This window comes from Schistocerca americana, chromosome 3 (assembly GCF_021461395.2).
Source record: "Schistocerca americana isolate TAMUIC-IGC-003095 chromosome 3, iqSchAmer2.1, whole genome shotgun sequence".
In the NCBI taxonomy this organism is placed as follows: domain Eukaryota; kingdom Metazoa; phylum Arthropoda; class Insecta; order Orthoptera; family Acrididae; genus Schistocerca; species Schistocerca americana.
Window position 1 is genome coordinate 748,932,971 of NC_060121.1, and position 18,217 is coordinate 748,951,187.

Here is an 18,217-nt window from a genome sequence, read left to right on the forward strand (position 1 = left end):
GTGTGTATGGAATGCAGCATCGGTGCATTATCTCAAGACTAGCGAACAACGATACAATGAAGCGTCGTCACCAAAGATATCACAGCAGTCGACACAGATAAGGGGCAGCTACAAACACATCTACGCAATCACACCGTACGATATTAACTGGCATTTGTCAACACAAAATTCCCGAGTATAAACATTTAAAGTGTGTCACGTGAATTCACGTCAGTTTTCGATTCATCTCTTTTATAATTCTCTCGCAGTAACTCAGCAGATTAAAATTACATACGAGTATGGACTGTAAATGACCAGTTCAGTGCAAGAACTTTATATAATTTCTCACGTAACAAAGTGGTTGACAAAGGGATTGACGTCGAAGACTGTAGCCTTACTAGTTTGTTGCTCTGAAAACAGTACGAAACTGAGACGTAAAGAACGGTTTTTACAAAATTATTGGGCAGGCTGCTTCCTCACTACTTGGGAACATTGCCTGCGCACATTCCCAAGGACATGGATTATCACATCTCCACTTACTCTCAGATACTAGTACACAATCTATCTACTTCTGTGAATAACTTATATGCATTCATTTTGTTTATGGTATTTGTGTTTTGTGTCCGTAACCTAGATCAAACGAGTTGAAGTGTAGAGAAATTACAGATACGTTTGCTTGCTTGTAGACCCCTGTAGTATAGCACACATAGCGGGGCTACAAAACTATTAATCTTCCATGTAACAGTCTTAACGTAATAGTTTTAACCAAACAGTAACAGTAATAGAGTCGTCTGATGCAGAAAACCATCGCCAGCAATAAAGATTGCTTCAAAGACGCAAGAACCACAGGTCCCCTTCATCAGCTGATGTGTTGATGGAAAGTCTTAAGTTTGCCTAATATGTCGTCTGACTGATCGCTTTAACTTGTATTTTTATAGAACCGATTCCCAAGAGATAAAAGAAGTGAACTATCTGCTTACCTTTGTTCATTCAACATGGAATGCAGCTTTCATGTGATGCTAAGAAAAAATCTGTCAGCTGCCACACGTTTAGAACTGATATAAAATCTGTTTCTTTAAATACTCATTGCGCCTAGATTATTTATGCTCTGAGCACGAGCATTAAGCAACTTGAAGAGGTTGAGGGGAAAGTTTTATCCAAACCAGCTGCTCAAAGTATCTTATGTATATTTCCAGTGGGTTACGTTATTATGTTGCCATCGGAATTATTATTCTGCTCCATTAATCTAGAAGTATTTTAAAATTATCTAGCACAGTAAAATATAAACAAACGTGTGACATAGCTTTAACGGTATCATTTAATTTACGTTTACAGTAACTGCATTACATTCTAAATGTTAAGTGGCGCACTATAACAACACGTTCATTTCTCTTTGACAGAGTCACATATACACACATAATACGGACACGGGATTAAGTATATCAGTTAATAGTAAGTGTATCTCTAGATTTTCGCTACATACATAATAAAAACTTTCACAACTATGTTGTACTAACTAAAAGTGTATAAACATAAGCTGCAGCACTAATCACAGTGACTAAGTTAATTAATTGTAAGTCGGACGTTCGTCTTGTTCAGTCCTTGTCTCACAGTAATCCCTGAATACACAAACATCAACTACATCGAAAATACCTTTTGATGGTATATCACAACAGCCATGTGTCGATATTGCAGGACTAGAAACAGATACATATCGGGTAATGAAATTTTATGTAAGCTACTTTTCCCAATTCGAAACTACCAGAAGCACAATTGTATGTCAGCTCTCATCAGTAGCACACTAAATAATATTGACAGACATCAATTGAGCTAATTTCAAGCCACCGTCTTGACGTGAACTTCCAACTGATCAGCATAGCAAGGGAATCCTTGTATTGGTATTCTCGACACTGAACTGGGCAAATAGGGTCCTTTAATGAGATCAGAGTACCACTGTGTGCAATCCCAGTGCGGCACTTTCATCAGAGTGCCAATGTGTGCTATCCCAGTGCGGCACTATCTGGGTGAACACGAAGTTATGAAAAGGTATAACTTTTGTTGGTTAAAATGAGGCGTTTCTCGCATTTGTCAATTAAGACGTGTGTGTAGGATTCGGCCGACAAATGTTGCATTCATAATACCTCAGTGATATTGACATAATTACAGTCAGTTTGGTCAAACGTCTTCGTCAAGTCGAAAATTATTGCTAAATGGATTACGATAAACATGCATTTGTACAGTGTGGATTTATATACACAGTCAAAACCTGCTATGTTCTGGCTGTCATCGCAGATAATTCACGAAATAAATAAATAACACATTTGTTGAGTGGATGCGGTGGTTTCGACTCTCCTTTAGCTAGAGGGCCATCTTCTGCTGCGACGTTGACGTGCGCCTGAAACAGATCAAGAGTGCAACAGTGTTTATAGACTCGAAACACTACTAAAGTAAACATCTTTCTGAGAAAATCTAAATCTGCTTTCTTTTTTATCAACTAATAGCTTGTGAATCTCATAACTCACTGTGTTTACATCCTCTAACATCTATCTGAAAAATTGGCTATGACATAGCATTACGAAATCATAAAACACCATGTGACAATATTAGAGCAATTTAGTTTTGTCTTAACAATAGAACATTATGTGAAACGTTATGTGATCCTGAGTTATAACAAAGACGACGTTCTTGCCAGGAGTAGAAATTATTGTGGTATGCTGGGAAAATAAGAATCATTAAATCGGTACTATCGTTTAATTTCTTTATGATTGGTGCAATCCCGAGCTGCAGTGTAATCAGAAAGGCAGTACTGGTGGCGTTACTATAAGCAGTGGTTTGAAAAAGAAATACCATAACAAACTGAATGTCCGTAATATGAGGCTGTGTGATTCTTACTGGAGTATGAACCTGATTAACGCAGATGCAATGGGATCAATAGTTCAAATAGGAAATTTTTTGCCTCATATTTGAAGGTCAGTGAATTGTCAACTTTCTGCGCAAATCTAAAAAAGTTGGTACCCAACTTTACAACCTCCAAAAATGCGGCTTATGGAACTGTCATATTGTTAGCAGAAACCGAACGGTGGTTTTCCATCTATTGCAAGTCGGATCGGTGATAGTGATGAATAAGGGTGCTCTGAGCGCCTCTCTGACGACTGCACGGTCACGTTCTTTCGTTCCTCTAGGTAGACCGCATGTTTCACCCACCCCCGCCAATATTGTCGAGTCCTAGCATCGCTCCTATCCAAATGTAGAGCGATTCGGCGATTACTCCAACCGGCTTCTTTGAGCCCAACTACAAGTCCTCTCTCAAATGCTGAAATGTGTGTATATTGTTCACGCTCCTGTCTGCCAGGCATAGTTACTGTCGAACTGAGCATACGGAATGAAATTCGCTAAGATTCTATGCCCTGGTATCGGCGTGTCCTCTGTCTGCTATCCTTGCCAGCTGCAGGGTGACATCGCGCTGCAGCGTCACGTTCATCCATCGGCCACCAAAGTTAACAATTTTGTATTTTCCGTCGAGACCTGCATGAATATAAATGTAGGACCAGATTGAATGACTCATTGGTGGTGTGTTTTCTCGCTACTTAGAGTCTATTCGCAGTTTTTAAGTGAGTTAGTATTTAACGACGTTTTATAGCTGGAGCTGTCAACTGTCGACCACATTGAAGAGCCTGTTCCAAGTATAACATGCTGCCAAAATCTATTTGACTTTATTGGACTATTTGTTTCCACTATCAGTTGCTGAAATACTTTTCGTCTCAGATGTACCAACATCTGAAGGCGCCCAGAGGCTTAATTTAACGCCCTCTATAACAGAAGCAGCCCACCTAGATGTTATGGAACTTCAGTTCTATCAATATAACTCAAGCAATGCATTACACCAAATTAGTGTTCTAGATTGGAAAGTGATCAGTCCTATTCCGTCAAACATATTGACATCCACTTGGCAACAAATACTGTGGAGATATGGTAAATTGTTCCATCCACTGCACCCCACTCTACACCTGCAAGCTTTTCCTGAATTGCATAGATTTATGCAGTCTACCAATTACATAACTAACGGCGAGAGAGTGCGGTAGCTTTCTTGTCATTCATTAATTAACCATCAAGTGACTCCAATGCGGTTACATGTCTTGCTATGGTCCCCCTCCCAGCAGCAAGAAGCCGCATTTATTAATTCAATCCCTTTCCCACCAATACTGCATAGATCACTGACAAAATCATAGTTACAAATTGATCACTTCACAGCCATTGTCTGTAGGAAGGTATTTTACACAAAAGCTCACTTAAGAACTGGAAATAAGAAGTTACGTAATAAACAGAAAGAACCCCACTATATTAATATGAGAGAACTGGAATGGTAATGCTGGGGAGGTGTACTCTGTAAATTGAAAAGCGAGCAGCACCCGTAGTGGGGAAGTTGCCTTTCCCTGAGGGACGCTACAGACGCCATAGAGCATGACTAAGAATCAGTTTCCCCTCCAGCAGTGTAGACGAGTATCCCGTAATTACGTATCTGTCCATATGCTTTTCTTTCGTTAGTACTATAACTCGACTTAACAACTCATCTTTATTCAGCTAACACACTTCGTTGCAAATAAACACTCCTACCCCTCCTCCCCCTCCGCGAGAGTGTTTGCGTATTTCATCTCAGTAATTAATAAGGTGTACTGCGGAAAGATAACTACAACTCTGAGAAACACCCAGCAGTGGCTTTTGGTGTCGCAGTGAGGCTGATATAGAGCGGTATCGCCAGCTCGCTCTTCAGATCCCAGATGAACAAATGAGGGATGTGCATGACTGTAGTCTTCCAACCTCAAACGTGTACTCTACATTCAACCTCCCCCGCCCCCCTAACCTAAGGCCTTTCCTGCCTGTCACACTCCCAAAACACATTTTATCACATAACACGATTCTACTACACTTAGATTTGGTACACACATACAAATGAGTTATGTGCATGACTATAGTCTTCCAACCTCAAACGTGTACTCTCCATTCAACCTCCCCCGCCTCCCTAACCCCCGGCCTTTCCTGCCTGTCACACTCCCAGAACACATTTTATCCCATAATACGACTCTACTGCACTTAGATTTGGTACACACATTTAATATTTGTTCTTAGGCCACATCATTTAACAATAAACGTCAATTTTATACCATGAACACACAACGGGTAAGAATCTGCCACTTCCCACGACTTCGAGCGCTAAAACTCTTAGTCCTAGAAAAAAACGAATAGGCCCCTCTTTGTAGAAAATTCAGTGCAGTTTAATTTTGTACTGGGGAACATTTATACTAGAAGTCGCAATTTTCGAGATATTCGGTAAAAACGTGAAAAACTGATCTGTAGCGGCCGTCCCCCACACAACTCTCAACCGCATGCCCCACTCGTCAGAATTTTTATTATATTGTTCACGACACTTCCCCTCACCGCTTCACAAAAATTTCGGACCACATGTACTTTTTCCCCCGTACTTGAATTCCCCGCCCCCCCCCCCCCCTCCCAAGCCTTCGTTGACTTGGCTAGTAATGCAGTATATACGGTGCTGTGGGATATGTTGATTAAAATATCACAAATATGTGAGCTTTCAGTATTCTGAGTACAAGAAGTGTGCCCAATGTTACAGGAACTTTCCACGGGAAGGGTGCAACACAGCATGCTCAGAGGACGAGAACGTTCATCTTACTGCTAGACTTCAGACTTCCAGGGATGAGGAAACATCACACAGGCAGATTATACAGACAATTTGCCGTAGTTCACTGACTGCAAGCTTAGAGATGACAAGATGGACTCGGGACAACACAGTAGCAAGAAGAATAGGCACGAGTCTTTCCAATAGGATAACAACAGGAGAATACGCAGAATTGTTCCCCTGAATGTGACAAATATCTGGATGGCAAACGCTGGAATCCGAGCAGATGTCAAGGCTGATTGTCACCTCTAGCTGAGGGAAACAGATTACTGGAAGCTCAGTAGAGATCTCGAGTTGCATTACTCCGTTTTCTGTTGACACTATACCACAGGCAACAGAGTTGCACGTTGTACAGCCAGAGTCAACCGGAACAATGAAAGGCATTCTGTGGTGTTCCGCAACGGGTCCCGCTTCTGTTTCTTTCTTTCTCTTTTTTTTCATCCAAAGTTTTCCAGACATTGGAATCAATAATGGGGAGTCTCAGATCTGACCACAGAACTAATTTTGTAATTGTGGAAAGGGAGGATGAATGCTCACCATTATGTCTGATGTTGTTCCCACCTGGGCACAGGTGGCAAAGGCTAGAACGTTTAATTTCGATTTTGACTTGAGCATACCTGCTCTAAATTCTGACCACTGCTTTTTAGCAATGTTATTTTATGATTTAGTAAAAATTTCATTCGCATGAAGACACCCCTAGTAGGTCAGCGTACCTACCATTTATGTGAAACCGGTTGACGGTGTAATCCTATGTTGAGATTATGTTTCTAGAAGGCTAAAATCTGTTGTCAGACCCTTCATGACAAGGAAGACAATGCAAGACCCCACAGTGTAATTCAAACCTCAATGTATGGATCCTCGACTCAGCTACCCACTCCCTTCATTTGATGTCCACATACCATATCTAGGACGCGATGGGAAGAAGTATACTTTCATACCAGCCTCCAGACATCAGTTTGCATGGATGCTGAACCCTCTCCATTCTTGGGGAATGAATGGATCCTTGACTTGCCTACCCAGGCTCCTGATTTTCTGTCCAGAGACGATATTACAGGATGCTATGGATAGATGTGTACTTTCACAGCAACCTCAAGCCATCGATATGCTAGGACATTTCATGCACTGCTTCCGTGAGGAATGTACAGATCCTTGACTTGCCTACCCAGTCTCCTGATTTAGCGTCTACATCAACTATCGCTCATTAATTTCATACATAAACTATCGCTCATTAATTACAATACACCCCGGTATTTCAGATTTAAAACACAAATCAAACGTAATTTGTCACAAAATATAATTATATTAACTTCCACATATATAATACAGTCACAACAATTATATTTTACTTTCATAAAAGTATTCTCCTTTGGATTTAATGACTGCCTCAAAAACTCGAAGCATGTGGTCAATCAGTTTTTGTAGGTATCGTGAATCTATATGATTCCACACATCCTTAACAATATTTCAGAGACGTACCTTGCTGAATATATTAACTTCCCTGATACGTCTGTCCACTTCGTCCCAGCCATTTCAGTGGGATTACAATCGGGGCATACCATATCATTCAGTACTTTCTGTTTTTACTTTGATGCAACGCAGTTCGTACAGTATGCGGATCGATGTTTTGGGTCATTATACTATTGTAAGGTGAACCCTTTGTCTATAAAACGCATTCCACATCGTATTGCATGATACTGAAGTATGGGGTGGTACTGCTTCTGATACATACATCCTACTGTTTTCACAATGCCGCCAACACTATCTCTGGCAAAACATTCCCAAACCATAATAGTACCTCCACTGTATTTAACCGTAGGCAGAAAAAACTGCTGGGCTACCCTTTCCCCTACAAATCGGCGAACAAATAGTCTCTTTCTGGTTCCAAAAATCTCGAAATTTGATTCATCGGTGAATAACACCTTCGCCCACTCTTCCGGTGTCGAAGTACGATGTTTTCTAGCCCATTCAGGTCTCTTCTGTTTATTTATGGTCCATAGAAGGGGTTTCCTTGGTGTGACACATCCTGTCAATCCGGCTTCAGTCGAGTCCTTTTTACTGTTGCAACAGATATTGTAGGCGTGTTAATTTCTACCAATTCTGCATGAATTTGGGGCCGCGCTGGGTAGCCTTGCGGTCTGAGGCGCCTTGCCAGGGTTCGCGCGGCTCCCCTCTGTCGGAGGTTCGAGTCCTCCCTCGGGCATGGGTGTGTGTGTTGTTCTTGGCGTAAGTTAGTTTAAGTTACATTAAGTAGTGTGTGAGCCTAGTGATCCATGACGTCAGCAGTTTGTTCCCATGGAAACTTACCACAAATTTCCAATTTTCCACGAATTTGGGGCGCTGGTTTGAATTTATTTCTCTTACTGGTAATTCTGATATATTTATCATCACTTCTAGTTGTTTTACGAGGTCGTCCTGGTCGTGGTATGTCCTTATTGTTACCTGTTGTCTACTAGCGGTGAAAGGTGTATTGCACTTCCCCTATAGACACACTACACCGTTTCGCAATTTGGCGAATGGATAAAACTGCTTGGCTAAGTGCTACAATTACAGCACGTCTTTCCATATACACCTCCACTCATGGAGCATTCCTACCGACGCGCCCACTTCAGTGTCACGAAAGAACTGACGTACAGGAACCACATGTTATGTATCGTAGCAATGTTTGCCGTTCACTGTGGTCATTACATCACTACAGGGAACAACACACGCGCACCAAATGCGGCGTCTGTCGGAAAATAGGTAAACAAACATATCAAGTACATAACGTTTATGTACACAACATTGTTTCTTGGATACTATTGAGCACAAACAAAAATCATGACATGTGTACAACTGTTTTACTATTCCTTTGCTTCCTCAACCGTACCCACGGTATTATCTTTTTCTACAGATAACTAGATGTCATTTATTGGATGTATAGAAATTAATGAGCGGTACTGTATCATATGTAGGACCACCGATTGGCTTGGACATTGGACTCATTACATTCTCGAGGAATGTACGGATTTTCGACTTGCCTACTCCGTCCCCTGATTTACCGTCTTTCATACCAGCCTCCAGTCATAGATCTGCATGGACATTGCACTCACTGCATTCTTGAAAAGTGTACACATCACTGACTTGGCTAACCAGTCCATTGGTTTTCTGTCCACAGGTGGCCGGGGTGGCCGAGCGGTTCTAGGCGCTACAGTCTGAAACTGCGCGACCGCTACGGTTCGAATCCTGCCTCGGGCATGGATGTGTGTGATGTCCTTAAGTTAGTTAGGTTTAAGTAGTTCTAAGTTCTAGGAGACTGATGACCTCAGAAGTGAAGTCCCATAGTGCTCAGAGCCAATCTTTTGCTCAGAGCCATTTGAACCATTTGAATTTCTGTCCACAGACCACATGTAAGATGCAATGGGCAGATGCGTACTTTCACACCACCATCCACCCATCGATTTGGATGGAAATTGCATGCATTGCTTTCTTGAAGAATGTTCGGATCCTTGACTTGTCTACCCAGTGCCCTGATTTACCGTCTACGTACCATATCTAAGATGCAATGGAAAGATGTGTACTTTCATAGAGCCTCCAGTTATCGATCTGAATGAACATAGCACTCACTGCACTCTTGAGGACTTTATGCATCCTTCACTTGCCTGATTTGCTGTCCAGAGGCCACATCTAGGATGCGATGAGGAGATATGTACTTTCAGTCCAACTTCAAGTCATCAATCTGCATGGATTATGCACCTGTTTCAGGTATGGCAAGAGATTCTTCAAAATGATGTTATAAGCTTGTTTGCTTCCATGCCACATGGAAAGTTGGAGTGTATTCGTTTCATTGGAGGTCACTCGGTTGATGAGGGTCATCAGTTCCGAGTTGTATAACCTTTATGTGACGAACACCTCCACAAAGTTCAGTAAGCATCAAACTGGTGCTTCATGCTATAAAATTTTTCGTTTCCGTGAGAGTGTACTTGGATATCGACGCAACGTTATGTTCAGATAGTATTCAGATATTTCTATCCAACGCCGCTAGAAGGAAACCTCCCCTCGAAGAAAGAACAAATGTAACAGAGCAGTGTGTAGGCATCGGAGTGCCTCTTACCTGCCTACCTCCGCACAGGTTTGTGGGCGCTGTAGGCGAGCGAGTGCGCCGCGACGGGCGCCGGGTGCGCGCTGAACTCGCCGTGGCTGTAGCCGGTGCTTTCGTAGGCGACGCCGCCGCCCACCGGGTAGCCACCGCCGCCCACGGTGCCGTAGCTGTAAGGCCCGCCGACGACGGCGGCGACAGGCACCGGCCGCGCCTCGTGCACCTCGTGCTGCGGGTGGCTGCTCTGCGACACCAGCTTGAGCACGACTAGCGCGCCCGAGACCAGCAGCGCCAGCGTCGACACCAGCAGCGCCTTCTTGGCCAGCAGCGCCAGGCCCAGCACGGACAGCGCCACCGCGCCCGCCGCCTTCACTCCCGCCACCAGCAGGATCGGCAGCAGCACCTTCAGCGCCTTCTTCTTCCCTCGCCCTGCAACAAACCCGTTCCTTTACGCGTCTGGACTCTAGACAGACAGTAATCTAGAGTGCTTCCATTTTCGGTTCCCTTGAACTATCCTCAGATCTAGCCCGCCCGGTTGGCCGTGCGGTGTAACGCACGGCTTTCCGGGCGGGAAGGAGCGCCTGGTCTCCGGCACGAATCCGCCCGGTGGATTTGTGTCGAGGTCCGGTGAACCGCCCAGCCTGTGGATAGTTTTTAGGCGGTTTTCCATCTGCCCCGGCGAATGCGGGCTGGTTCCCCTTATTCCGCCTCAGTTACACTATGTCGGCGATTGCTGTGCAAACAAGTTCTCCACGTACACGTACACCACTTTTAGTCTACCACACAAACATAGGGGTTACACTCGTCTGGTGTGAAACGTTCCCTGGTGGGGTGAGGGGGGGAGGGGGGGGGCACCGGGGGCTGAACCACGCAATAACCCTGAGTTCGGTGTGGGGCTGCGGAGGGGTGAAGTGGACTGCGGTGGTCGTCGTGGGGTTGTGGACCACTGCGGCTGCGGCGGGGGCGGAGCCTCTCCGTCGATTCTAGGTCCCCGGTTAACATACAATACAATTCAAACAAATCCTCAGATCTGTTCGTATGCGTTACAAGAGTAACCAGGCAAATTTTTCACTAAAAATTAATGTTACTCTAAACGTCTGTGGTGGAAGCCCGTGACTAGACTATTGATCTAACTGAAGGCAACCTTTGTTCGCTGCGGCACTGGGAGCGGCAGGATAGCGGGCCCATCGCCCCGTCCGCCCTTCACCTCCGGAAGAGATGCCCGGTACTCAACTGATACCAGACTGAGTCGATCTGGAACCTTCCTGGAGGGACTGGAACGAGGCAAAATCCCCGCCTCTAACCGGGTCTGAAGTTTGAACTTCCAGAACCGAATCCTACTGCACTACCGGCCAGACCACCATGGTCACAAAAATTTACATACGAGGGGCGTTCAACAAGTAATATAGCACATTTTTTTCTGAAATCAGCTTGGTTTTATTCACCACTTTATACGCCACCCCTTTGGCTACAAAACACTTTTTTTCACCATAACCACCGTTCTGTGCGGTGGCCTTACGCCACCTTACTGACCTGTGCGTCTACATGGTCCACTGTAATGGTCGACATCGGAGCCAACGTCTTGCTGCATCAATAACCTCCACATCATCCACGTACGGCTTCCTGCGCAGCGCATTCTTCAATGGGCCAAACAGATGGAAGTCGGAAGGAGCGAGATCCGGACTGTAGGGTGGATGAGGAAGAACAGTCCACTGAAGTCTTACGAGCTCCGCTCGAGTGCACATACTTGTGTGAGGCCTTGCATTGTCATGGAGAAGGAGAAGCTAGTTTGCATTTTTGTGATGGTCAACTCGAATGACTGCGTCCGCACTTTCCAACACTCCAGGAGTCACAGCTGTGTACGGCACGTGAAACTTGGACAGGTTTGCGTTACCTCGTTGCGATGATGACAGATGCCTCGCCCAACGATTCACCGTGCTTTTGTTGACTGTCATTTCTCTGTAGACATCTGCAAACGCCTATGACTATCTGCAGCGCTCTGGGTTTCCTCCAAACGAAACTCAAGGACGTCTCTTTGCTTGCAACGCACCTCCGTTACAGACGCTTTTTTGAAGGCTACGTATAGTGCCGCTACCGAACTAAATTTCATGAAACTACAAGGGCTGAAGCGGGAATAACCCACGATATCCAGCCGGCCGGGTGGCCGAGTGGTTCTAGGCGCTACAGTCTGGAACCGCGTGACCGCTACGTTCGCAGGTTCGAATCCTGCCTGTGGCATGGATGTGTGTGATGTCCTTAGGTTAGTTAGGTTTAAGTAGTTCTAAGTTCTAGGGGCTCATGACCTCAGCGGTTAAGTCTCATAGTGCTCAGAGCCATTTCAACCATTCTTGTAATCACGTGTTTGCTTGTGTCTCCTTAGCCGAATGCCTCCTCATTTCACAGATCACAATGGCCCACTGGTCGAGTGGCGTGAGCACAATGTTCCGCAGCAAAGTAAACCAGTTCCAAGACAGAACACTGAAGAGCGGCAGCGTAGGAACACCACGAAGTGCACCATACTTTCTGTAAAATGTAATTTCTAGTTACGAGGCTGATGGCTGTGGTAGTTATTTTCCATATCGATTGTAGGGCCGGATCTTGTTCACGTAGTTCATACAGAGTTCTCCATTAGCTATGCAGTTGTTTAAACGGAAGGAAAAGGTTTACAGCTTACTGTCACTCGACTGGAGCCTCGAGAAGTCTTTCCTAGTAATTCCCAGTATCTAACAGGTAGTTTTACATTAGATTTACTATCCATCCACGTCGGAAATTTATACTTCTTCAAAACCGGATTCGGCTCTGAAAAACCATCGTCAGATATGCATTTCATTTCTAACAGAAATAACCAACACATGCAATGGCATGTATTTTTAGCTTAGACGTCACGAAAGGGATATTGATTAAATACTCATAACACTGAAATTGACGTGCTACGAGTGTAACTAACGCAATTCAGTCATGAAAGCCCTCATCAAGGAATGTAAAGAAGGAAAGAGGTTGATGAAGACGGTGCATAAGCTCTCATTCGGAAAGCATGGGTAAGGAAATCGGCATCTGGCCTGGAGTAATTCAGGGAAATCGCGGAACACCTAAATCTGGATGGCCGGACGCGGATTTGAGCCGTCATCCTCGAGAATGTGAGCCAGAATCACTGTGCCATCTCGCTCGGTATGAAGGAATGTAAGTTTGCCGTTAGGTGAATAATAGATTTTTTGCGAAAGTGTAATAAATATGTATTGTAGTTTCCAAGAAAGTGTCAAATTTTATACATACAGGCATTCCTCGTAAGTCTAGTAAAAATCAAGTATGCTTTGTGATATGGTGCTGGTTAATCACAAGTATAAGGAAGTAAAAATGTACTTCCTACACTTATCAGATATAAAAGGCCTTCAGTGATACTATTATTTTTATCCAAGTCTACATCTGCACTCTACTAACTCTGTATTTCATTCTTTCATCCTGCATGAGATAAACGACTGTCGGTAAGTATCGGTTTCCGTTTAGATCGAATCTCTCTCTCTCTCTCTCTCTGATTATAGACTTACAATCATCATCCAAGGTATATGAGAGCGGCGATAACATGGACTCATTTTGGATTGTCTGTTGGGAAACATTTTGTTGCTTGCCTCTGTGTTCGGCCAGTATTATGTTTTTCGACTTAGTCCGTTCATTGACACCTTTCTGCTGCTTTAGATTTTATCTCTTATTCATCCCATCAGAAATGCGTATCTTCTTTCCACTTCAGTCCTACTGTGTCCTCACTGAGCCTTTGCATTTCCTTATACCAATTTTACAGATGCTCAATCTCATTCAGATATCCGTCATTCAGCGCCCTGACTAACAGAATGTTTCCGTTTCCCTGACACTGCCATTTTTTTTTCTCACAGTCATCAACACCTTGCCGCTCTCCTCCAGGAGATTCGATTGGGGGACTAATCCGGAATATTCTGACAAAGGAGAGATCAGAATTAAAGGCCACATTCCTGTAGCTACACATTATGTGTCCCCAGAACAGCGAAATTAATTCAGTCCTTCAACCCCAAGCCGTTGATGGTTGGCTATTCTTATGATTTTCAGAGCAGTTACCCAATCATCTCCGCTGGGCTTGACAACGCCATTGGCAGAAGTGTTTGCTTGCCATTGCCTATAACCATTATTCCGATTCCAATCAACAGCTCCGATAATACTTGTGATTTAGAGCATTTCCGTTTTCTGCCAAGGTTGGCCCTTCCAAATCACAGTGTGAACATTGATGTTGTTTAAATCTATGAGCACGTATAAATTTGAAAGCACGCTTTCAGTGGCCACGGCTGTTCTCAAGAGAGCTATCTTACTGCTTCAGTAAGCTCTCGTACACTGCAATTTACTCAAAAGTTCTGCATCACCTGTAATAGAAATAATGGCACAAGAATGATAGTCATCTCTTAGGAATTGTTTCGATTCTTTCGATTTGAGTGAAATTTAGAATACATAACAATGTGCAGCCAAAAATACGTTATCCGTTGTGTCCTGCAGGTACGTTGCAGGCAATCACAGCTGAGAAAAGAGAAAATTTATGCAGTCAGCTGTCATGGCGCTCATTGGCAGTGATTATAATTGAATTTATTAAACGAGGATCCTGACGTAGATGTCGTATCATTTCGTAAGCTTTACATTGTTTCAGGTGAGTATCGGGGCTACATTATAACGTATGGTTTAGCTCACTGGCTATTAAGTTTTTTCTGTATAGGCTATTTCCACGAATTTAAAGTGATTACATAAATCCACGCCAGACATACACCAGGTAATTTAAATGTGCATCAATATAAAGACGACAGGTATGTTCAAGAAATATTTGACACAATGCGTATAACTACGTCAAGTGGAAAATGCACGTTGAAAACTTCAAAGCTACAAAAGCACACAAAAACATGAAGCACATGCCATTCTATACAGTCGTTTTCAGACAAAGACGATACATTTTTACAATTTAGTCATAAGAGCTGTAGCTGATTTGAACCAGTTCAACGATTCAAGTTATCCTGTTATGACATCAGAATATTTAAACTTTGGTGTTTAGGGAATCAATGCCAACTATTCATTAACACATTAGTGTCTATGACACATATTGATAAACTACGATGGTCAATTGCTGATAAAGAAAAGCAACTTATGTTCTATACCTAAGCAACAAACCGAATATTATTCTGATGGCAATTATCGGATTAAATAGACATGTTTATTGTATTGCTACAAGTATACCTGAAATCAATTTCCATTCTCAAGTAGCATATAATTTCCATTTTATCACATTTATCACTTTAATATGGGTGATTTAGTACATTAAAATTACGCTGAGTTCTACCTTCTGCTATTAGCATCTATTGCGTATCTACTGTTTCGACTGTTTTCTTTTTCCACATCATCAGTCGTTTAACGTCAGCACTACTATCAGCAGTAGACTACTACTAAAAATACTTCCATTACATCAAAGCAGACCACAATCAGCATTCTTATATTATTGTTAATTCACCTACTGGCCACCGTATGCTGCTAGAGGCTATGTATTTCATCTCATTCAAGTTTGTTCGTCACGTCTAGACTCATCTTGACATTATCCCAGCCAACAACCGCATGCTACAGCTAGGAACTTGGGTTTTTGTTCCTCCTGACATTGTTATTGTAGGACATAATACTGTCGAGAAACGAACAGATGGGTATTTTAGTAATGATGAGATTACATGTAAACTTTGCAGCGATTTCAGGAATCGGAACTTCACAAAAAATTTCGATTATAATACAGTAGAAGAAATAAATATTATACCCTAGCGTTAAAGGTTTCAACTTGCTACTGTTACAAGTTTTCATTATCTTCTTGCAGTATCTACACAGATGATACATCTCCGGCTAAGTATTTCATGCATAATAGGCCATTGCATGAAACGATGCTGATTATAAGGAAAATTTTCGAGGACTCTTTAGTTGATCAAAAACCTGTCATTTTCTGGAAAAAGCAGTACTGTGACTCTGTTTTAAACAGAATGAATACTTGAGGAGGTGACGTGCAAAGACGGACATGTTCCCTAAATGCAGTTTTTTACAATCAAAATGTTCAAATGTGTGTGAATTCCTAAGGGACCAAATTGCTGAGGTAATTAGTTCCTAGACTTACGCACTACTTAAACTAACTTATGCTAAGAACAACACACACACCCACGTACGAGGGAGTACTGGAACCTCCGGCGGGAGGGGTCGTGCAATCCGTGACATGGGGCCTCAAATCGCGCGGCCATTACGCGCGGCTTTTACAATCGACTTAAAGCTTATTTCAGGCATACATATGAATGAAAATGACACAATGCAATGCAAACGACTGTAGTTTACAGCTGTAAATTAAACCTAGAACGGAAATATTCTTTTAAAAGTATAAATATGGACATGTTCTCATTAGCAGGAACCATTTTGAGGTGTTCAGCGTTGAATGATTTCTATAAGCAAATACCTTTTTTTTTCAAAGTTACTGTTGATTGTATAATACTTCCAATACTGTAACGTATTACATAATTCTAACAATTTAGTGTGTTATATCACGGAAAGAATTATAATCTGGCAAATGTGACATTGATATTCAGTGTACTACCGAATGTTCTGATTTCATTGTTGATTCACAATTATTTAAAATATTCCAAATCAGCGTAAGAGAATACAATGATATAACGATAGCATTATCTGTTAATAGAAAGGTCCTTTGAGGTAATTTTTACATTTAAACATATAAACCAGAAGCATCTTCTAAACAGTGTTGAATAAGGCGGATATATCGTCAAAGGTGGGTGTGTACCAATTTAAGTTTCCTAGAATTTGCCACTCTTCACAGAAAATAGTTTGCAGTAAAGTATAACCATCTTTCTTACTGACATCTGAAATTAAATGGCTGAGAAATACTTCCGGTCATGGTTAAGAAAGGAGTTTTGTGATGGTCCATCCGCGTTTTTGAGGAGACTTCGACTGTTGTACATCTTTCTGGGGCCTCTAGAGCGCAGATGCCTTCATATCAGCATGAATGTTTCCCGTAGTTTCGTACTTGTATAAGAAAATTCATTCATTTCCTTTATGTAGTCTAATTTTCGTAGATAGGAATTTCACGTCTGTCACTCTCCAGTCTACATCGAGGTTTATTACTTAACCCACTGACTGGTAGACCACACTAGATTCCTCTTTTGTTCCATTTGTCGTCCTTTTTCGTAGAGATCTCTTCACTTTTTGAAAATGTGGTGAGTAGGTAGTGTCCTCGTAATAAAAACTATTAATATTAGGGCTATGGAATATTATTACGAACTGATGCTAACAGCTGCTCGGCGTGGGAACGTCTGACCGTCACTGGAATTGAAATCACGTGACTGAATTCAGCGTCTTCTATAGGCCGTAATGGACTAGTTCTTCTTTGCACTGAATGTATATGTGGACACGTTCGTGTTTACTCTGAACCGTGTATTTTCACAGGTTTCCGCGATTGCACACGTTCGATTTCCCTTGTGCTGAATGATATTTTAGATTCTGCTTATCGTATATGTACCGTTCCATTCCGTATCTAATTTTTTTTTATTTTGGGAACATGTTAAGCTTTGCGTATCACCTCCTCAATTGATAGTTAGCTTGGGCCTCAACGATGGAGTATTCGGCACCTTGTTGCTGGAGGGTAATTTGTATTAATTGAGTGCGAAGACCAATGGAAGAGTGAAAACTGGACTCACCTTCAGTGATGAGCTCGGAGATCTTGGTACGCACATCCGTGGGCAGGCGGTCCGCGATGGCCCTGGCGGTGGCCCTCGCCAGCTGCGGCAGGTCGACTCGCAGGCTGCGCTCTCGGACAAAGGCTGCCGCCTCGCCCAGAGCGAACTGCTCTAGGGCCTGTTCACGCGACGACACGTCTTGCGCTTCTTCCACCTGGCGACCCAACTCTCGTGCTGCTGACGTCGACGACACAGCAGACCCTACTTCAGCCTCGCGCACCAGTGACAGCCCAGTCACCAGTGGGATACTGTCCCGGTCGAAGAAAGCTCTAATGTTGCGGTACGCCACTAGCTGCATACACTGTATCGAGTCTTTCTTCAAGCAGCTGTCCCAGGTCGAGGCGGCATCGCCAGTAGAGGTTTCGGCCGCGACAGCCTTACACTCTGCCCGTTGCATCAGCAACGCCGTTAAAATCAGTAACGCCGATTTCATTGTGGTTATAGTCCGCTCTACACTTGAGGCGAAGAAAGATGCAAAAAAAAAAAATGAAGAACTGGCCGATTCACTTTCACTGACGCTGCGCGTTCGAGATGAGCATACGGCACTCTTAGCGATGGAAAACGGTGTGATCAGCTGCCGACCCAACGCTCCGCTTTTAAAGTCTCTCTCTCTCTGTCTCTGTTCACGCCCTTAGACGGCCCGGGTGACGCCGCACTGGAATCTCCAGCAGCCAGATGGCGCCCTGCGGCCGA

General features: G+C 43.2%; 1 protein-coding gene across 1 annotated transcript; it reads right to left on the bottom strand.

The window, feature by feature from the left end:
* Window positions 1–1,319: 1,319 nt before the first annotated feature.
* On the bottom strand, window positions 1,320–17,969 carry LOC124607228. Its single transcript, XM_047139499.1, has 3 exons — window positions 17,486–17,969; window positions 9,768–10,181; window positions 1,320–2,374 (listed from the first exon to the last, which is right to left on the bottom strand). Exons 1-2 carry the CDS (start codon window positions 17,955–17,957, stop codon window positions 9,772–9,774), a joined length of 882 nt encoding a protein of 293 aa, XP_046995455.1. The 5' UTR covers window positions 17,958–17,969; the 3' UTR covers window positions 1,320–2,374; window positions 9,768–9,771.
* Window positions 17,970–18,217: the final 248 nt, after the last annotated feature.